At 33.9% G+C, this 23,744-nt stretch overlaps 1 protein-coding gene across 2 annotated transcripts in view; it reads right to left on the bottom strand.

Moving 5' to 3' along the window:
• Positions 1-5,231: 5,231 nt before the first annotated feature.
• LOC143258568 (glutamate receptor ionotropic, kainate 2-like) overlaps positions 5,232-23,744 on the bottom strand; it is a 33,232-nt gene continuing 14,719 nt past the window's right edge. For both annotated transcript variants that reach the window (XM_076517731.1, XM_076517732.1), the window contains 6 exons: positions 21,511-21,717; positions 17,358-17,719; positions 14,116-14,314; positions 12,034-12,259; positions 9,522-9,787; positions 5,232-8,270 (listed from right to left, as the gene is read on the bottom strand). In XM_076517731.1, the coding sequence (XP_076373846.1) occupies positions 8,103-8,270; positions 9,522-9,787; positions 12,034-12,259; positions 14,116-14,314; positions 17,358-17,719; positions 21,511-21,717 (1,428 nt within the window). In that variant the 3' untranslated portion in view covers positions 5,232-8,102. The remainder of the gene's footprint in view (positions 8,271-9,521; positions 9,788-12,033; positions 12,260-14,115; positions 14,315-17,357; positions 17,720-21,510; positions 21,718-23,744) is intronic.

The following is a 23,744-nucleotide window of genomic DNA, read 5'->3' as shown; positions in this document are numbered from 1 at the left end:
GAGCTTAGAATGTTATAAACTGCGGCTTGGGCGCAGCATAGATTAACCATTGTAAAGCATGAACAAACAAATGTAATTCGGAGAAGCGTCGTTTAGTTCTTTCCGACTTACGGTCAGAAGAATGCGACTCGTTTCCTTGTGATATTTTATTTTGTGTCCTTTACAATAATTTCCTGACTTTTAAGATATCGAATTTGATAATGATTTTTCTGTGCGACTGATATTCAATGATCCGACATTAGTGTTGAACCAGTAATGGTGTCTGCCCAAGTCAAAATGTCAAGAAAGAAGAAGGATCAAAACTTCCCAATATCTCATAGACTGGTGGCAAGCAGTTTTATAATTATAATAATGTAGTCCTGTAACATTGTCTTATCTAATCTACAATTACTGAGAAACATTTCTGCTTTTTCTGCTGCTTTCTTCAGATGTTATAAACATTTTCTATCTTGGATACTGCAATAGGCTTCATGCAAATAGGGCTGCCAACAATTACAATAATATCCGAGACCATAAAACAGCTTTTAAATATTGGGTTGATCAAATGCACGCAAATATAGTGTCCGCTGGAGAGACAATTATGAAATTAAAAAAAAAGAACAAACACCACATAAAGCTCCACACTAAAAACTACAGAAGACACGAGTGAAACTACCGATGATACTACAGACAAAGTTCGTTTATTCTTCACCAACCAACACCCAACAGAAGGCACAAATATTCAAGAAGATATCACCTGTCAATCAACAATCACCCATTTGGCTCACAGCAGTATCAATCGTCAAAAACATCAACAACCACAGAACAAAAGATCTCCCTCCTATGACACCAGATAAAACATATCTTAGCTACACATGAAAATCATCAAGAAAGATCTCACTAGAAGAAAAAAGAAGCTATAAAAGAGCTTAAAAAACGACAATTTTATAATAAAAGAATCAGAAAGAGAGGGAAAGGTTTTGTAATCTTAACGAAAAACAGTTACCAAGGTAAAATAGAAGAACATCTTCAAAACACTTTCACCTGTGTTATATAAAACAAAAATTCAACCAAGACTGTCGAAGAAAACAAAAAGATACTGAAAGATCTTAAAGAAGAAACTGCTTTGCCGAATTCTCAAAAAATTACTCAGGGAGTTATAATGTTTCCATAACCGTATATCTGATCTGTAAGGAGTCCCCATAAACTATAAACAAAGGTTACCTTTAAGACCGATAGCGTCAGCGTATGACCATATTCTGTTTACTGGTTAAACCATGTCTAAAATAGGTTCTACAATCACCCTTAATAAATACTAAATATCTATTACAATCTTCTACACGAAACAAATGCACTAACTCCGTTTTATTTTCCTCAGACGTAATCGCCTCGTACCCATCCATACCCGTAGAAGGAAACATAAAAAGTGTCATTAACTTCAAATCTTCACTTCATCAACACACTTTTCCCAGGGAACATTACATTAGAAACCATCTACACAATGTTTGATTTTGTCCTACATAACAATTATTTTAAATTTGTTGACACCTTGTACAAACAAAAAAAGGAGTAGCAACGGATAACAGGGTTACAGTCATCTCTTGCATACACTAGAAACCAAAGCTCTTGACACATACAGAGAAAACACAGGTATAATACCAGAAGTGTGGTACAGATACACCGAAGACACATTAAGTGCATTAAATGAGGCAAAAGAAACCTTACAGCAATTGCAATATTTCCTAAATAACTTCAACCCGACATCCAAGTTTACACTAAAACTACCCAACGATGAAGGATACTTAACGTTCTTAAACTTAGTGCTAAAAATCCAAAACAATAAAATAGGGAGCTCCATATATAACAAAGAACGTAATAATTTAATATTTCTCCATCACATATCACACAATCCACAACGAATCAAAAGTGGAACAATAACAGAAGAACTAAAGAGAAATAAATCAAAACTACTCTAGGCCATCTGTCATTCAAACTGTTCAAATCGGCTTTAAAACACGTCTATTACGAAATAGATACTCTAAATATTATATCAACAAAGTTTCCAAATTACACATACACACATGTATGTATATGTATATATACATGTAACAGCAACAGACCAAAAATATATGCATAAAAACTCCCACAATAAATATTCCTTTTATAAAAGAGACAATCACAAGAAAGATTCATATGGGTAATTTATGTAAATAAAGTAAAACGTTTGGATGTAATTTAAAAATATGTTATAAAGAAGTGCAGTCATGTTTTTATATTAAATAAAAAGCACACGTTGCTTAAGTATATGCATTTGATCTATATGCAACACTCGTATACCTACGTATAGTATTGTGTTTGTTTGTTTGAATTTCGCGCAAAGCCACACAAAGGCTATCCACGCTGGTCATCCCTAACTTTACAGTGTAAGACTAGAGAGAAGGCAGATAGTCATCACCACCCACCGCCAACTCTTAGGCTGCTCTTTTACCAACGACGAGTGTGATTGATCGTCACATTATAACGCCCCCCAGCTGAAATAGAGAGCATTTTTGGTGTGATGGGGATTCGAACCCGCGACCCTCAGGCCATGCCGAGCCTGTCCCATGTATAGTAAGGTTTCATTACGAGAGTTCTTTACTGTAGCCAATTAAAAACACTAGAGCTGTCTTTTGAAAGCAAAACAAATATTCATTAAATAGTCACCTTTCCAAACAGATTAATAGTTATAATCGTTTTAACATAAAGTTGCTGATTACTAAACATAATAAATAAACAGCAACTTGAAAAGTTTAACACTAAAATTTTAATTAGAAGATAAATAGTCCATTGTTATAGTACATATAAGCTAATATATTCTAGTTATGATAATTTGGATCACACACTCAGTACACATGAAAATGAGTTCGGTTTTAAATCATAATATATAAATTAGTATGCATTACACTTCATAATTACACGAAATAATTAACTTACTACATACGAAAAATTTACAAAAATATAACAAGAGACAAAATTATTACCAGTTATATTTTGTATTAACAACATTGTTGATGAATTAAGGATATACTTTGGCTAAAGCTATCAGACAAATTAATAAATAAACCGAACAAAGAAATAGCAACACTTTGGTTAACAAATAAATATGGATCTTCAACTATAACAAAAAGTTGCACCAAAGGCAGTCCAGCTGTGAAAAGTATCTATTGTTTAAAGTAACACTTTTTTATCTCTTGTACAGTAAGTATTCTGTACATTTTCAAGAATTAACATAGACATTAACTGGACCTATGTATATCTGTGAAGCTATCATAGTAATATTTATTATGCTTCTGAATACTGATGAGAGGAGGGGCAGAATACAGCTGGTCCAGAGCCTGGCAGTGAGATATTACAAAGCTCATTAATAATACATAGAACTTAACGTTTTATATATTGTTATATTGTTTACTGCTTTTTCATGGATTCGTGAAGAAAGTTGTCACCTAAATGTCGTCTATGAAAACTTAGCAAAACATAAAAAATACAATGAAATGGGGTCCCGATGATATTACTGACCCAGGGACATCGGCTGGCTCTTTACGCCCCGATTCTGAATTTCTGTATGTATCTATACAAGAACGGGAAAACTTTTAACAAACATTACAAATCAATTGTGCAGATCACTTATATATTTTACCCATTTGTACATGATTTTTTCCAAAATAGTTTGTTCATAACGTTTATCGTTCAGTCATAAGTTTTATATATTGTACTTCTGCTGCAGTTTAAACTGTGTTTATATGCAGTCTGACAATGTTTCAGTATTCCGCTACCTTTCAGTGCACCATTATAGATGAAATAAAATTTATTTACTCAATGTATGTTTTTATTGAGAAATGAAAAGAAACCAACAGTATTTTTTTTTTTTAAATTAAGACAAGTTTCAATTAAGTCTTGGTAAGGTTAACATCTGACGTTTCTAAGAGTCTTCCAGTTTGATGTGTCTGTGTTGTCACAGTAGAACTTATAGAGAAGGTAACGTATTGGAGAGGTCACATTCTCTGGTGGGAACCTAACTGTGTCATAAGTAAACAAGAGACCTACTTTCTAGAATTCCCGTCACACCAAGCATGTTTGCCCTTTCAGCCGTGTGCGCGTTATATTGTGTCAGTTAATCCCACTAATCATTGGTAAAAGAATAGCCCAAGAGTTGGCGGTGGGTGGTAACGACTGACTAGCTGCCTACCTTCTAATGTTACACTGATGAATTAGGGACGGCTAGTGCAGTTAGCTCTCGTGTATCTTTGCGCGAAATTCGAAAACCAAACCAAACCTACTTTCTAATGAAACCGATGGTTTGGTTTATTACACATTAGTGGAACTGAAAAATGTGTTAAATAAAAGACACTGAAATTAAGAAGAAATGTTAATTCTTTTGCAGTTTACTTATATATTGAAGAAATGAAACGTTGGAAGGAATCAACATTACTCTACTGTATCCCTAAAGTATTAAAGTAAGAGTATTATTTCTAAATCAAATTCTACAAGAAAATATGATAAATAGTTAACAAAAAGTGAAGTTGTATTCTAATGATGTATTATTAATTTTGTTACTCTGGAAAGATTTAAATATTTACTTTTAACATTTAATTTATTCACTGTTACTCAGAAATTGTCTCCCAGTTATTTAATGAAATGTCTGTTTTTATTATTCAACTGTACAACTGTCTTTCAGTTAGACTATTGAGTTTATTCATTCTCAGTGTAGTGTTCATTTAATTTTAACTTCACACTTACTCTGTCATTCCACCTACAATATGTAACTACATCTGTGTGGTGTTTTTGTTTGTTCTTTTTTGTTAAACGTGGACATAATAAATGAATATTATTTAAGTAACGTAGATTTTTTTGCAGATGAAGTAATAAGTCATTATACAAAAGGATCCTTATACAACAACGCCTGGTTATATCCGTCAGTTTGCAACAGACTTTAGTTAACTTGAAATCCGTAAGAAACAAATTATGAAGAATATATAAAACAAGGTTGTGCAATTTAATACGGTTTTTATTAATCTTGTATATCTTTAATCAACGCTCTACTACCTGTTGTATCTGTGTCTTATGTAAACCTGAAGCTAAAACATTATATACTAAGTTATGAAATGAAGAAAGCAGTTTGACATCTTTTATAACGTGACTAAATTATCTACTTTTCTAGATGAAAACTGTTATCTATGTAATCGTTAGATCAAGAACTAAAAGAACACAATTACATAGATGTGCTCGTTTATATTTATTTTATTAATGGGAACATCAAGTTATTTTACAATTCATATGGAAATCGGATATCAGAAAAAGAAAAAAAATATTTATTTCATTGGGTAGTGACCAAATGTAACTAGAAGATCTTACTGGGTGGCACAAAGCACAATACAAAGAAGGTTCACTTTATAACACATGTAATATGAATAACCATTTAACATTTACATTTACAGTAACGAAGACTAAAATGCTAGAGCTAAAACCAGGATTATTTCAGTGTCGTGTTTGTTTGCACTTTTAGGTATATTGTGTAACAAGAAATGGAAAAGTTTATGACACGTTAATATATTCAATTCAAAAATATTTCAAAAACGTAGAGCTGTATCTGTTGAACACTAATACCCTATTAAGGAAATAAAACCCGTTCTGAGTTGGTATATTTGTGTTACATACTGTAATGCCACAATATGTAAGAAAAGGTGAGCCATTTCCTTATATAATTCTCCCACTTAAACATATCGTGTTTATTAGATATGAAATATATCCATATAGGAGGCAAAAGTTGTAGAACGTATTTCAAGTTTAACACAGGCATCGAGGTAATAGAGTATTAAAAGTTTAACAACAATAATTCACTTTTAAAAAATAAATATAAAAACCTCTTCAAATTATTTTTAATGACATAAGACGTTGCGCACAACTTAATAATTATTATATACATATATATATTAAACTACATCGTATGTTGTGAATGTGAAATTTCAACAAGTTTGTATTTACTTGTTTAGCTATTTCTTTCAAAATTGTTCTTAGTAAATATAATCGGATTATATTACTGGTTGAATTGTACATGTCATGCTCATGAATTTATCAGTCTGGTAAAGTAATTGAAACAGTACGGTTATTTTATATGAAATAAATAGAAGAGATATAATATTTCGATTGTACGGGCGTCTGTCTTTCCCATTTGTACTGAAGAATTAAGTTTAGCTGTGATGAGAATTGATTAATAAAGTCAGGCTACGAATAGTATGGAACTGTCCGCAGTATTTAAAAAGTATTTGACTGAAGTTACTAGTTTTCTAATCTCACATCATCTATACAAAAATATGAAAATTTAAAGTTACATCAGAGTACTGCACAAATCACATTGGAGAGCTTCAAGATAGTGTTATATTAATAAAATAGTTATGGAATAATATTTTAACAATTAACACTTAATGATAGTACATAGACTTTTATTTAATTTATATTTCAATTTCTTGAATATGCTTTGTTAATTTTCGAAAATTTTCTTATGAAATTAATAATGTCCTTATTTAAAAACTTCGACTGTATTGCAAACATTTTAATTTAAACGGTCTTAGTGATGATGGCTGTGATTTAACGGTGGCGTATACAATTCGATACGGAAGAAAAAACAAAAAACATTTTAATGTTGTGCCTGTTGTTATCAGAATTATATGTCTAAGTGTTGAAATATTACTACACAACTTTTAACGATTAAGTTGCTGTTTGCTAAAACATTAACAAATCTGAATAGGTTTAAAACTTGGTTGACTAAATCGTACTTGACTTGGCATAAAAACTAACTGAATCGACTGTATCCTCCTTGAAGCTTATTTCATCCTTTAAAATAAACTGAACATTCTTTATCAGAATTGAATACATCAGTATAAGCAATAACAGGAACGAACTGGATTGTGGTTTTCTGAGCGTGATTGAATCGGTTTTAGAAGAACTGACTGGATCTTATTTAGCTTGTAATTAAGGCTAATAATAAACTAGCTATGGTTGATAAGTGTATTGATTGGAATATAGCCATAACAATTGAGATAGAAACTTATTAAGTAAAACTGAAAAATCCTCTTAAGGCTGCACATCATGGATATAAAAAAAATACATTTCTTATATATTTACTATTTATAATCTAAGAATATTCAATATAAACGTCAGTGTGGACTTATTTACACTGAAAAGAGACTCACCGTTGAGCATGTTGAAATACATGAGCAGTATGAAACAATTCAAAGCTTTATGAAACAAACATTAAATCATTGGCGTATGGTACAAGCACCTTTGAGCATTTTTACCACCACTTATGGATTTTGTTGTCTTTATTATTTTTATAAATATTTTATTTCATACTTGAGAAAGAAAAAAAAACAACAATAACAGTTGTGTAGCTCAGGCTGAATGACACCCAGGCACGTTTTCAGAGATTGGTCGCACACTGAGCCTTTTATATTATTTGTATTACGAATTATTGACTAAATAAAAAGAAAATATTAAGTATTTAATTTTACGAATGAGGAAACTCTAAGCAGATAAATTGTTTTGTTTTTGTGTTTTACTTAACTGCCCTCGTAAAATTTTGCATATGGAGAAGCCTATATAAATCTTCATTTTTGAAAAGCATATAGGTCAATGGACTACACCATTGACTTGCAAAGCCGTATATCATTTCATGTTAGCTACTGTTCTTCTAATTTAATGAAATGGTTCCTTCTAACACGAATTCAACTAACTGATATTTTAGCATTAACTGATAACATCTTCGTAGTATAAAGTAAGCTTCAATTGATCATATGAACTTTACCAACATAAATCGGACAACTTACAAAGGCTAAGCGACCTTTTTGCGTTTATAAAGCGGTCAAAAAGCTCTCAATTTAATTTGTTGTTAAAATTGTTGTTTTTTTTCAGGATCTGTGTAAACATAAACATCTTTACAAGAAAACAGACAGACATCAGTAAAATATATGTGGGTATTCTCCGACATATATCTCGAACTAGATGACGCTAACATCGTCTTGCGCATATCGGAAGTAACTAACGCCATCATCAGTGAGGGGCTGTAAAGGCAGCCCAGTGTCCTCATGTCAAGAAACCGTTGCTTTGGAATCCACGTTGTCAAATCCTGCAAGGGGCATGAAGGGAAGGCCGTTTTCAGGTTGGTGATCCTCACGAGCTTTTTTAACTGGTTTGGTTGATCCTCCACAAGTGATAGCAAATTTCAGTTCATTACACAGCTCTACACAGAGTGGTTCCTACACAGATTATGGTAAGTTAGTAATTACAACTTGTAATATAATCTAAAACTAGAATATAACTCACAAACTACGCTTCTAAGAGAGAGAGAAAAACGAACAAACAAAATTAGTTCAATACTAAAGTACACGCCAACACACAACACGCACAAGCTCTCCCCCCACGGCCTCACACCACTAGAAACCGAGTTTCGATTACCCTAAAGGCAGAGTACAGATAGCCCATTATGTAGATTTGTGCTTATTTCCAAACAAACAAATCACGCGCACAGATATTATGCAGGTAGTTCCACACGCACAGTGTGATATGTTGTTGTTTTTTTAATGTAAGTATTATATAAAAGTATCTTTACTATAATCCTAATATAACAAACAATGAACTTAAACTCCATTCGTTACATAAAGAAATCGAATGCTATACGTTAGTACTTATTTTTTCTACTATTTACTTAGTTACTTGTCACCAGGTCACAAACAATGATATGTCGCTAATAATTTTGTTGATGGTATATCATTAAATAAATCCATAACAAAGTTATAATCATGAAATGTTTGGGTTCGAGTTTTTGCAATATTTAAACATACGAAAACGACCGTCAGTTCTCAGCAAATAAACATTTCTACGAAATAAAACTTTATCATAAAACAAAGCGGTTTGTTTGTTTCTGTTATGCACAAAGGACTATCTGTGTTCTGTCCTCCACTGTGCCACTGAGGGCGAATACAATGAAATAGCACAGCTACTTTATCTAATATCTACTGTGCAAAATTGCTTAATGTATTCACACAAAATATACTTTCTGCAGCTATATTAGTATGTGTGACTATGTTAGACATAATGATTTATTCCGTAAAACTAGATCTTTTGGCTTTCCAGTTTTTATCTGTAGTCGAGTTTCTGGGAATTTATCTTAAAAAGCGTCAGTTCTATTTACTGAGCTTGAATTTCTTGTACAAAGCACACGTAACAGTTTCTTCTAAATAGTAGCAGCAATATTAATTTAAAAAAAACAAACTAAAATATATGATATAAAAAGTAAGTTGGGCGAAAACAATACGTTTTTTTCAATAATAATCCAAATATATTTAAGTTAGTTTCGAAAAACAAAGGAAGAAATATACTGATTTTCTTAGGTACATAAATGCTTTACTAAAATACTATTAAATGTGTCATCAAATACGTATAAAATGTATTTAAAAATTAAGAATAAACCAGCATTACTCATTAATATTTTAATTAAATCTTCTTACCCTTTCTTCTACAGCAACTTTTCGTGATCTCCAAATAAATTCACATACAGAAATAATGCACGCGAAGCCTAATCCAGCCATAAGAACAACAAAAACACCTCCTACGTTGTCTAAACCAAGTTCACTAGCAGACCCTGATCCAGTCTTTTCTTCTTGTGTACATGGAGGCCCTTTGCGCTTCCACCATCGTTGTTTTAGCATGTGGAGTGCACCGCTTTCTTGTAATTTCAATATGGCGCTTGAGAGAGCTGTTCTGTAAGGTGAACCTAGAAGAAAGGTAGCGTCAGATTGTACAATACTAAAAAATTTCAGGATTTGTTATGCTTGTTTGATTTTGAATTTCGCGCAAAGCTACTCGAGGACTATTTGTGCTAGCCGTCCCTAATTTAGCAGTGTAAGACTAGAGGGAAGGTAGCTAGTCATCACCGCTCACCGCCAACTCTTGGGCCACTTTTTTACCAACGAATAGTGGGATTGAGCGTCACATTATAATGCCCCCATGGCTGAAAAGGCGAGCATGTTTGGTGCGACGGGGATGCGAACCCATGACCCTCACATTACGAGTCGCACGCCTTAATCCACCTGGCCATGCCGGGCCCGATTTGTTATGAAGTTCCACTTGAGAAAGTGGATCTGCTTAGAGCCTGTTTATGCTTGTAATTACGCCGTTTCCTATAGTTTTATGTGAAGCCTTTTATTATTATTATTAAAAGTAATGTACTTATTATCTATCGATTTATTTCAAACAGGCCTGGCATGGCCTAATGGTAAGGACACTTGACATGCAATGGGTCGCGGGTTTGAATGCCCGTCACTGAAACTGCTTACTTTTTCAATCATGAAGCGTTATTATATGTGACGGTAAGTTCCAATATTCGTTGATAAAAAAAAAATCAGCCCTTCTCTTTAGTCTATCACTTTTAAATTAAGGACGGGTAGCACAAATAACCTTCGAGTATCTTGACGTAAGTATATTTATAGATGCCGTAACGCCTTTACACTGAAAAAAAAACAAACTTTTTTTTGGTTCGAATCCCCGTCGCACCAAACATGCTCGCCCTTTCAGCCGTGGGGCCGTTATAATGTTATGGTCAATCCCACTATTCGTTAGTAAAAGAGTAGCCCAAAAGTTGGCGGTGGGTGGTGATGACTAGCTGCCTTCCCTTTAGTCTTACACTACTAAATTAGGGACGGATAGCGCAGATAGATAAATTCAAAAACAAACAAAAACAACATAAACGCAACTGAAGTTTTTACTTCAACAGCCACCATGAGCCAGATATTAAAAGTCACTTTTTGAGTTATACTAACTTCGGCTCGTAAAACACTGTGAAAAGAACTGGGTGTTGAAAGGGAGTAACATAAACACCACTACCACCATGACTGCTATGTCTTCCTACAAAATCACATTGACAGTTGCTTTATATGCATAGATCTTGAATTCTTAAAGCTTATACAAAACCTTTGGTGAGTTATTTATATGCAAAAACGGCTCGTTTGGGCTGAGAAAACACTTTTACATAGAAGAGCGAACACCTTCTTCGGTCATCGTCAGGTTCACCTCTTTCTTTGTGAACCTGACGATGACCAAAATCGAAACGTTGTTCGCTCTTCTATGTAAAAGTGTTCTCAACAAACGAGCCTTTTTCTCTCAACAAGTGGGTTTCTCGTCATCACTGACTTTGGTGAGTTAATAATGAATACTGTAATAATAATATATTATGTTATAGATAAATCGTGTGACAATTAGGAATTTTGCATTATTTATCGCAACAATAACTCATGTATTTATTTTTTTCAGAGTTCATAACTCGAATAAAGAGGACTGGTACTTCAGCTTGTTATAAAATACAACAGAAACGTCATGAAATGATTATGATTTGGCGCGTTCTCGTGACGTCAGTAGACGTGTGCTTGAAATTTCAGTTATTGATTTTGAGGGGATTAAAGCTTTGAAATTTTTATAGTAATTTTTCCCCCAATATTTTGAACACTACATTTATGTATTAAAAGCTGTTTTGAACCTTATTTGCATACTTCTACTGAAATGAATTTCACACTGAAATCCTTTTTTTATATATGGGTAATAAGAGACGTGGATAAATTAGTCTTAACCGGAAGAAATATTGCCAAATATTAAATGCACTTGCTTCGCTTTATATAATAGAGTGGAATATATCTTGGCTTTAACTTTTGGTGTATCTAGGATTTACTTATCACAGGTCAGAAGTAGGTAAATACCATATTACCCAGCGAAGGAGAGGTTAAAGTGAGTTTACTCGTATTTACACTCATCTACAACACTAATACTTAGGAGCAGATACACACATATCATTTTGTACTTGTGACTGAGATAACATGAGTGTTAAAACTAATTAGAAACTAGTTGAAAGGGTATGAAAAGTTTCAAAGTAAAACAATTATAGAACTAAAGATATTAATACAAATCACACATGAAATGTCAAGTCATATAAAACACAGATTAATTCTTCAACATAGAAATTTATTTTACCAGAAGGAGTGGCAATTCCAAAACCTTTAGAATCGAGCAGTCCACCAACTTGGATCAGATCACATTTCCTTTCTACAAGATATTCTATGGTTGTCGACTCCATCAGGAAAGCATAATTTTCGTTTCTTACTCTTTCTACACCTTTTTCAGTTGATTCCACAAACACACTAGGCCGCGCAGACTCCATGAAACTCCACATTCTTTTGTATGTTGGAATGTTGGATTCCTTTCGATAAGATATTTTCCAATTATTGTTTCACTCTTTATATCAACCGCTTTTCAGTCATATCTAGTGATAATTTTCAGCTCAGACAATCATAATTTTACTCAATGCAAAACTTATAGAATAGTCGCTAGTCCCTAAATGCACTTTATAAATTTATAATAATCAGAGATTTTTAGATCGTGATAAAGTTTTTCTTTTGAATCACCACTATATATTAAACAATACCGCTTACAGTGAGATGTCTAACCAGATAATTATTAGGATTATGTATATGGCTATAACAATATAGAAAACCATAAAGAGAATTAAGAAATACATGCCTGGTTTTTGTAAGGGCGGGATTCTTTAGAGCAGGTGTTTGTGACTTCTTGACGATAACTTTCTACAGTAAACAAACAGCACACAATCCACTTGCTTTAAAACAAGTGAAACATTTATACAAATGTTCGTTACTCTGTTGGTTTTGGCCCCCCAGTGGCATAGCGATATATTTCCAGACTCCGTTTCGATATCCGTGGTAAGAAGAGCACAATTCCCCACGTACGTCTCTAGAAACCTCCCTAAGTCTTATTATGATGGTTATCACTATACTACAATAATCTGTTGGTTATCACAGTTGTAGCCAGAGCTTTAAATAATTGTGTGTTTTTCGTCAAATTTCACACAGGCTGGTTCAGTTACTTTAGAACACAATTACCAAGACGAAATACTCTTCCATACTCTAGTTTTCTAGTACAAACTCTGATGAGTTCGCTTTAAAAATCACCAATATACGTTATTTATGGCCAAACTCACAATCATATCGCCGAAATCTAGCTCCCGAACTACATTTTCAACTCGTATTTACACTCCGACAGAAATCTAGAATGTTCCACACACTACTAGATATTATGATGCAATAATACTCAATTTAAACAACGAAAAACTCAGGAAGTTCTAACAAAACCCCTAGTGACACAGGGGTTTGCCTTTGGACTTGCACTGCTAAAAACCGGGTTTCGAAACCCGTGGTGGACAGAGCACAGATAACCCATTGGGTAGCTGTGTGCTTAACTTGTGTGTGAAAATAACCATTCAGTACAAATTAATGTTATTCGATGAACTAATTGTTTTATCAAAAACTGCAACGTTTTAATCAGCTGGTCAAATGTAAAGCAAATATTAATTGTTAATAGTATTAAAATATTATAATGATGCAAAAGAGAAAAATTTTACATAGTAACATATACTCCAAGTTATGTATTCAAAATGTCTTTTTTTTTTTTTTTTGGCAATTCCCCACGAGCTTCTCTAGAAACCTCCGTAAGTCTTATTATGACGGTTATCACTATACTGCAGTAATCTGAAGGAAAATCAACAGTACAACGTGGTTAAGTAGGTCTTCTATAGTATATAAAAGTAATAATATTACTCAAAGAACCTAATTAATTGCAGATAAATATCTTCATTAATTTTTGGTTTGATATGAACAACAAAAACAACATTTACACAATCTTCGACTTAACGTTCTGTGCTGAAATCGTACGAACACACTAGAAATGGATACAGCTTTTATAGCTAAATGTAAGGGGTGCATGACAGAAAGGATTTGTGATTTAATGCATAGAATGTAAGATTCATAAAAGGATGTCATGTCTGCGTGAATAACTATCCAGGACGTTGCTTATATGCAAAATAATCACCTGAAGTTTCTTTTATGAGCATTGCTCACGATACACTTCTCATAACATCGCTCAGGTAAAAATCAAAGAATATAAAAGCAGTAGAATCAAATGCATATGCATATATTATGACAGTAAATGTACACTGAATATGGAATTTCGTACGGTTAGGCTGTTATTGTTGATCTGACTTACTTTGAAAAAAGCTTGTGTAGAACCCGACTGCACACAGCCATACTGGATAGTTGTTTGTTTAGCCAGGTCTTCTGCATTTTCTATCGGAGAGACTAGTCTTTCCACTGTGAGAAAAGCAGCCAGGTTAGCGGTATAAGAAGAAACCATGATGAGAGTGAAGAACCACCATATACCGGCCACCACCCGTGTAGACATTGCCCTAAAAACAATAAATGTGTACACATAGTTAGTTAAGAAACTGCTACTTTAAAATAAGAAAATTTTCCTGAACACTGTTTTGTCCTCTTCACTTGTAATTACAATATAATAATAGGAAAATATAATAAAAATGTTGACCCGGCATGGCCAAGCGTGTTAAGGCGTGCGAGTCGTAATATGAGGGTCGCAGGTTCGAATCCCTATCACACTAAACATGCTCACACTTTCATTATAACGCGACGGTCAATCCCACTATTCGTTGGTAAAAGAGTAGCCCAAGAGTTGGTGGTGGGTGGTGATGACTAGCTGCCTTCCCTCTAGTCTTACACTGCTAAATTAGGGACGGCTAGCACAGCTAGCCCTCGAGTAGCTTTGTGCGAAATTCAAAAACAAACAAACTAATAAAAGTGTTAACGGAAAGTAGGTATTGTTGATTATTGGTATAATTTCTCTGTGAAGTACCCAAAAGAAAATAAATACAAAAATATAAAGCACTGAAACAAGTGAAATGATACCAGTTGGATAAAGTTTAAAACAGTTTTTAACATCTGTTTGTGTACTTTTTAATTGTAGCATTTACTTTGTTCCAGATACTTATAGAAATTCTACTTTCCGTTATTTTTTCTTTCCATTTATTTGTTTAGTTTTTATATGCTAATAGAATGGACAAAACAAATATAAACTTTCATTATAGCCTTTTCTCTGAGAGTTAATTTCACGTTTTGCAACAGTTACTATCATAATCACAAATTTATAAGATCTATTCCTCGCTTTAACCAACAGATAAGCGTATAAAGCTGCCAGAGTAAGGATTAAATTTTATAAATTTGTGATTTTAATTGTCGTTTCATTACTTCTGCAGTAGAATCGCTATTTTATTTTAAAATTTATAATGCTCTTTTTTGTTGAATTTTTATATTATAACTGCATAAAGTACAGTAAAATCTGTCTAAAACGGAAATTGCATAGGGGCGGAAACCTGTACAAGCCAGAAATATCAAAATGTTGCAGTATTATCTTAAGATTTCTCTCATAAAAGGGCCCGGCATGGCCAAGCGTGTTAAGGCGTGCGACTCGTAATCTGAGGGTCGCGGGTTCGCATTCCCATCGCGCCAAACATGCTCGCCCTTTCAGCTATGGGGGCGTTATAAAGTATCGATCAATCCCACTATTCGTTGGTAAAAGAGTAGCCCAAGAGTTGGCGGTGGGTGGTGATGACTAGCTGCCTTCCCTCTAGTCTTACACTGCTAAATTAGGGACGGCTAGTACAGATAGCCCTCGAGTAGCTTTGTGCGAAATTCAAAACCAAACAAACCCCTTATAAAAGGCCCTTTATATGGCGGAATCTGCGTAACGCGAACGGAAAATTATCTTTCACCTACCTCATCTATCACCAAGTAGGATTAGAACCTGAGTAAGGCAGAAAAAATATTTTTGATTAAATATTAATTTCTTTAAATATTAATAAATTCTCGGACATTTTGTTACAGTAAGTGTCGGTTAAATAATATATTCTGTTCTTTTTTTCCCGTCAATATTTTTGAAGTTAAATTAGATTCATGATTTGTAGAAATATGTTTGTTTTTTAAGTGCAAAATTCTAATCTTTAAATAATTCTTACGAAAAAAATAAATTCCTATATTTCCTAATTTTAAAATTCAGGAAAAAATTACTTGATACTCTCCTTTCTTAAAAAATAAGCTACTAAATACACCTCATTTTTTAAAAAGTTCTTTGTTATGACGATTCTAGTGAAATCCAAACTCTGATTGAGAAGATTGATGCAGATGATTCTGTGAACGTGGAAAGTTTTATGAACGTTGACAAGAATGTTTTAACAGAAACTGATGAAATTGATTTAAAATCCATAATAGAATCGCAAGATGTTAATAGTGTGAGAGATTCGGAAGATGAAAAAATGGAAAAGATGGTGAGAAAATAAAAATTCCTACTTCATCGCAAATGTTAAGTTATATTAACGCTATCAAATTGTATGCAAAAATGGAGGGGGAAAATGAACATCATGAAAAGGCTCATTAAAAAAACGAAACAGTTGAAATTTGACACTTTCTTCAAATAAATTTGATTGGGATTTTGTGTACTTATGTATACTTTGAATGTCGATTTTTGTTCTTATTCTAATAAATATAGCATAAACAGTATAATAACTTTATTCACAAATGTCCTACTTCCCTTGAGTCAAGCAAGTATAATGTTCCGCTCAAAAATTATATATAATTAAGGAAATGCATGTTTACTATGGCTAAGCCGGAAATTTTACTCTGTCCCGTGCGATTCCGCCTTAGACAGGTTTTATTTTATATACTTTTTCTTTAAAAAAAATTGTCACATATCTATCCATTGATAGGTAGCGGTATCCGTTAGGTTGAAAAGAGATTTAAATACGTGTGTGATATGTTTACAATTTATATTATACCAATATTATCGGAATATCGAAAGTGTTTTCCCACACACCAGTCAAGTAAGACAGAAATTTTGTAGCGATAGTCGGAGCCGTGGAGGCACTAGCCCTTCAAAGACGATCAGATAGGTAAGAAGATAGATGATAAATTTGTTGTTTTAGGAATTTTTGCGTTGTGAAAACAGAATTGTTGGCGACATTTTTAATGTATTATTAGTATATATGCACATAATATATTACCACCAATATTTTGAATGTTCGATTTTTGCTTAGGAATTTGATAGGATGGTTTTTCGCTGAGTGAATTGTATTAAATCCTTGTATTACCGTACTTAAAATATCCATTTTATGATACAATTGAAATCAATAAAAGGTTTTTCGGCTTTTTCTATAACCAAATTTAATGGAAACTTATAAAGAAAAAATTTTAAAAGCGATTTCGCAGCCAAGATGAACTAAATACTACTATAGATGCGTATGTTTAAACGTTCGATCTTAGAGGAAATCGCACTATAAATTTCCATTATCAGTTTAGCACTAGCCAATCTTTGTAAAACACACTATTTTCATCAGAATGTTTTACAACTATATAATCATAATGAAAATTATATACCATACTCACTTTGGAGTTAGCTCAGAACCTTGTTGCATCAGACAACCAATGGTGAACCACAAAGTGTTCAACAGACTAAACTGGTTCTCTAAAGTGTCAGGGTTAGGGTCACAAGGGTGTGGATTAGTCCATTCGTACGGGCTGAACCTAGCCACGATAAAGAGGAAAATGCTGACCCCTAGAAAAGCAGTCACCATATATACCCACACCTCCAGGGACAATGGGGAAAGGAAGGAGAACAGTTTCGGGACTTTTTTGGTGGGTTTCTTGAACAATATACTTATCCCAAGGTTCATGAAAGGCATGGTAAAGTCAACAGCTTCTTCGCGTTCATAGGTGATAGTGAGATCTCCAATGGCCAAGTCTGCTTTCTAAAAAAAAAAAAAAAAGAAACATGATGTTTTTACAGAATCAAACATCATTCTATCTTATAATGGTGCGAATGAGTTTTGACAGTCATCAAATCCTTTACTATACTATTGTCTTATGACAAATATAGCTCGTTCTATTATAATGAGACATAACTGTGAAGGAAAAGGTTGTTTCTTTCACCAAACCAATAAGTGCTATAAATTTCAAATATCTTTCGTTTATTTTTCTGAACATCACTACATGAAATATTTGTAATTTCTTTATTATAAATTTCTAATTTGTACAATAGCTATTGTTTTAAAATTGTTAATTTATATAATAAAAAGACTTATTTACATTTATTAATACATAAACTTATACACTGCTGGCCAAAATCTTAAGGCCAATGAACATAAAGAAAAAATATGCATTTTGCATTGTTAGACTCAACCACTTATTTGAGTAAAGCATCGAAAGATGTAAGTAAGAAAAGGAAAAATAAAAATAAAAAACTTTTTAGCATTTAGTAAGAAAAATGTGAACACTATGAAATTAGCCTAAATACCAGCTGGTCGAAAGTTTAAGACCATACCATAAAGAAATCCTAAAGAGGATAGGAAATGCCCAACAACAGGTCTCAGTATTGAGTTGCACGGCCGTCAATGCGAATAACTTCAAACATCCACTTTCGCATGGTCGATATAAGCTTTTGCAGAAGGGTGGCTGGAATGTTATTCCAACTGGTGAAGATGGCTTCACGAAGATCATGCACTGTTTGAAAATGACGTCCATTTCTATAGACTTCCCTTGCCATCCACCCCCACACATTTTCAATTGGGTTCAGTTCGGGCGAACACGCTGGATGGTTCAAAAGAATCGCGTTATTCGCCATGAAAAAGTCCTTTGTCCTGCGGGCATTGTGGATTGCAGCGTTGTCCTACTGAAAGATCCAATCATTTCCACACAAGCGAGGGCCTTCAATCAATAAGGATGCTCTCTCTGACATGTAGCCAGCTGCTGTTTGATGCCCCTGTATAACGTGTAGCTTCATTGTTCCACGGAAGGAGAAAGCATCCCAGATCATGATGGAGCCCACTCCACTGTATCGTGTAGAAAATGTCTCCGGTGGTATATCCTTACCGTGCCAGTAATTCTTACCGTTGGAAGCCATCTGGACCAACCAGGTTAAATGTTTTTCATCAGAGAACAAAACCTTCGTCCACTTTTCTACGTCCCATGTTTGGTGCTTTTCAGCAGAGTATAACCAAGCTGTTTCGTGGTGTGGAAGGAGGCGTGGCCTTTGAAGATGTTTACGGTTTTTTAAAGCCTTTCTCTTGTAGATGCCGCCTTATTGTTCTTGAGCTGCATTCTGCGTCTGTAAGGGCCTTAATCTCGTTCGACGATCGACTGGTGTTTTGTCGGACAACTCGTCCAATCCTCCTGCTCAACGCCGGCAAAATTTTCTTGGGCCGACCACTTGAAATTCTCGTTCCTTATCTCACAGGGCCTTTTAAGAAATTTGCAACAGCAGTTTTCCTGTGCCCAATCTCACCAGCGACGGCACGTTGAGAGAGACCTTGCTTTTACAGCTCAACAATTCTGCCACGTTCAAATTCTGTCAACTTTTTAGCCTTTACCTAGTTTTTACCCAATGTAACACAGGAGATGTCAGTGGGAGATGTTAGCAACGCTAATGCTTAAACGCAAATGACTAAATTTCGTTACGTGTTTACCGATTAACGCTTCGTTTCAGCATGGTCTTAAACTTTTGACCAGCTAGTATTTAGGCTAATTTCACAGTGTTCACATTTTTCCTATTAAATACTAAAAAGGTTTTTTTTTATTTTCCTTTTTTCTTATTTTCATCTTTCAAAGCTCTACTCAAATGAGTGGTTGAGTCTAACAACGCAAAATGCATATTTTTTCTTTATCCTCATTGGCCTTAAAATTTTGGCCAACAGTGTATATTAGACTCTCATGCTCATACAATAGATCAACTAACATTTTATCAATCGCCCTACACCTGCGCTGTTTAATGTTAGCAAAACACACATAAATGCCTTATGGTGCTATACACTTTAATCTATAAGCCGTCGAAAAATAGTACCGCTCTTTTCGCACTAACAGACTGCTACTTTCTCAAAGCTTCACAACGTTGGTCGTCTTTAATTTTGAATTGACAAAACTAATCAACAGCATCCACCACCATCTCTTGTGCTACTCTAAGCAATTATAGGGATTTGACCAGCAATTTCATAATGTGAAAGCACGAATTTGTTTTGAGAACCAACCCAAGAATGTAACTGAGTAGATCAGACCAAAGCAAAAATTTGCTGCTCTTTATCTTTGATTTTCTTTAAAGAATAACTTTTCGAATTTTTGGCAAAAAAAGATTATGTTTACTTTTTCGATATACGTACTTTTAGCTCAACTTGATCATTTGTATTAAGTAATAAGCTGTGAATTAATATAAGTATGATATTAACACAAACAGATATAATCACTCGGACACTGGGTCTGAACTGTTTCCATAATCTATCGAAACGAGTAAATGATTGTTACTTGGCTACAAGGTGACAGTCTACTCATTTACAGAGCCAGCACTAAGAGTATTTTTTTTGTTTGTTTTGGAATTTCGCACAAAGCTACTCGAAGGCTATCTGTGCTAGCCGTCCCTAATTTAGCAGTGTAAGACTAGAGGGAAGGCAGCTAGTCATCACCACCCACCGCCAACTCTTGGGCTACTCTTTTACCAACGAATAGTGGAATTGACCGTCACATTATAACGCCCCCACGGCTGGGAGGGCGAGCATGTTTGGCGCGACTCGGGCGCGAACCCGCGACCCTCAGATTACGAAGCGTACGCCTTGACGCGCTAGGCCATGCCGGGCCCCACTAAGAGTAACAAAACAAAACTGAAATACGATGCAGTCAAATGAAATTCCGATTTGCCTTTAATTTTTTTGTTATATCTTATAATCAAGTATAACATCAGGAAAGAAGCTAGTTGTCAACTTTATCATAAAGACAAATAAAGTGACATAAACTGCCAATTTTATCTATTCTAACCACTTCTAAAATCTTGATAAAGCTAAAAGTACTAAATGGTGGGCGCTATTTTATCTATAGTTTATGACAGGGTTTTCAAACTGTAGTATTCATTTGTCATCCTAGCGGTGCTTCTCGAATAGAAGGATTAAGTTAATAAATTTCCTGACTATTCCTGAGATTTTCAGTAATGAGTTTCTTTAATTGGTTACTACAATTTCTATCTATTTTACAAACTTGGGTTGACTTAAAGAGAAGGAAAGAGCGATTAACAACAATTTTCCTTTATGAACGGAATGGTCCAAGTCTCATGGCTGATGATAATTTTTAGGTATTATATTATTGCTCTAACTATCACACAAAAAGATATCGAATTTAGTTGACAACAAGCAGGTACTGAAACCAACTTCAAATGCTTAATCTCAAAAGATGTCAGGATATTAGCTTGAATCTTAAACTATTTACAACTGTCTAAATTATATTATATTCATTACCTGGGATGTATGTTAAACATTACCTTACTGTAATGTCACTCTGTTGTACTCTCAATTAAACCAAAAGTAAACGACACTCTAACTAATTGTTACTTTAACCCTTTTCAAATCTGAGCCCAAATCCATTGCTGTTGGATGTATTGACTAACTACGAATAAATTTAATATCAAAGAAGAAGCAACAGAAGAACAACAACAAAAGTTGTACGAAACAAAACAGAAATTTGTAAATTAGTATGTTATCAACTTGGAGTAACAGTTTCAGCTTACCCCATCAATTAATTCTCGAATCATTCCATTCCATTCTCCATGCTCATTTCGTTTTCCATAGGTCTTGTCTTCTACTTCTTTAATCATGTATTTAAATTCCAATATTTTCGAAATCTCGTGAATTAGATCAATGCAATAACCTTCATAGCGGTTGTTCCCTACTAGGACTCCATTATCGTCTTTCTTCAATATCGAATAGGGTGCATTCTAAACAAGAATGTGATTAAATAATCCTGAAATTAAGTTCCACCTATTACTGATTTTAAATGTGTCTTAAATAAATTGTTATTTCCGGTAAGTATTAAAACTACCTTTGAAAGAAATCAAAATTACATTAAAAAAACTTATATTTTATATAGTTTAGGAAATAATTATGGAAACGCGCAAGCGATGCAAAAACAAGGTTAACAAGCAATAATTAATTGCAACTAAATCTTCATTTTAGCCTTAATGTAATAAACTGTGACAGAAAATACAAAATAAAAATGAATAAGTTGTGCACTGTTACTTCGAATTAGCTTTAAAGAGAGCAGTACGTAATGCTTTTATGAAACCATAAGTTTATCAATGTATCATGGTGAAACGCTCACAATTGAGCCAAGTTTCATGATTATCATTTGACTTTTTCAGTCTGATAAAAGCCCAATAATTTAATAATATTCCATCAGGTTCTTTTTATTTCCGGGTATCGTTTTTACATATTTGCTGCATGCTTGAAATCACTGTCTTGCTAGAAGATGAATCCTTGCCCAACAGGTCATACTCCTAATGGAATAACACGATGCAAAATAATCTACCTGTATTTGTCAGTATTCATAGTGCCATTAGTTTGTGTAGCTCTAAAACCATTGTCTGAGTGCCTACCACAAACTGAAATGGTATCAAGGACGATTTACTGTAAATGTGGTATGTTCACTGTTATACTCTTCTTTTCTCTGCTGTAAAACAAGTTATCATTATTGTTGAAGCGCATTTTTATTTTGTAATCCTCTGTAAAATAGCATGATTGTAGTTAATAGGCTGATTCTTGGGCAATAGCTTATCTTACCGTTATATGTTTGGTACTAGAAAGGAAGCTCGTACTACCATACTGAATCCAGCCAATGACTTACAGGACTGACATTGAGTCAGTAACAGATTTTTCATGGTTAAAATACAAGGTCACAAGGTATCATTGAATACTTTTTAAAAGACATTTGAGGATATCTTTTTACACCTGGAGATGCTTGGCTTTGCTAATTATTTGTTGAAATATAATGTTTATTTCAGCCTTTTGATCATCTCTCTGAAGCAGTGGCGATATGAACAGCTTCACATGCGCTGAGGTCACTTCGTGTAAATATTCACATCTCGATATGAACAGCTTCACATGCGCTGAGGTCACTTCGTGTAAATATTCACATCTCGATATGAACAGCTTCACATGCGCTGAGGTCACTTCGTGTAAATATTCACATCTATACTTACAGATATGGCAACGGCACGATTTCTAGTGGATTGTCATGTATCAGGGAGACAGCAAACTCCGAGTTACTTAGTATCACTTTTGAAGAATTTGAGCTTTCTACCTTAATAATTTCTATTATGAGCAATACTTGTTTCATGTACTCCTGCAGGGTTTCCATGTAGTTCTTACTTACATATAAAATTTCGCCTGAATATTTTGCATAGGGCAGACTTCATCAACCAAAACTGATTTTTAAGCGATTCTAATTTAGTATTACCGTCCAGGCAACTACACGTTCATTAACTAAATTACTACTGGAAAAACTATCAGCATATGACATTACTCTAGTGCAAGTCATTTTTATATAACAGAAATAAAGCAATCCTGTAATCTTTGAATGTTATACCCATATTATTCATAGTTTCTTTATTTATTTTCAACACTGCTCGTTTAGCTGAAAGAAAATCACTATATCACTATATGTGGCTTGTGTTCTAGCATGTTCTCCTTTATTTTCCATGAAATTGGTGGAAACTAGTTTATACATCAGATGAAATTCAATGGTTTAAATTGTAACTGTAATGTTTTTATTGTAATTATACCGTTAATTACTTGTTAACGATACTGTAATGATTTGATGTTAGCCTAAAGTTTTATTATAATTTATTGTAACTTCAATCTCATGCAGCTGGATTAGGGTAAGGAATAGATGCGGTTTAAATTATTTTTATGACACTTCATTCACTTATGTTTGGTCAGAACAGCACCAGTTATATTTTAAGCTTTA

The sequence above is a fragment of the Tachypleus tridentatus genome, chromosome 8 (genome assembly GCF_004210375.1).
Source record: "Tachypleus tridentatus isolate NWPU-2018 chromosome 8, ASM421037v1, whole genome shotgun sequence".
Classification (NCBI taxonomy): Eukaryota; Metazoa; Arthropoda; class Merostomata; order Xiphosura; family Limulidae; genus Tachypleus; species Tachypleus tridentatus.
This window is presented reverse-complemented; position numbering and strand designations above follow the sequence as displayed.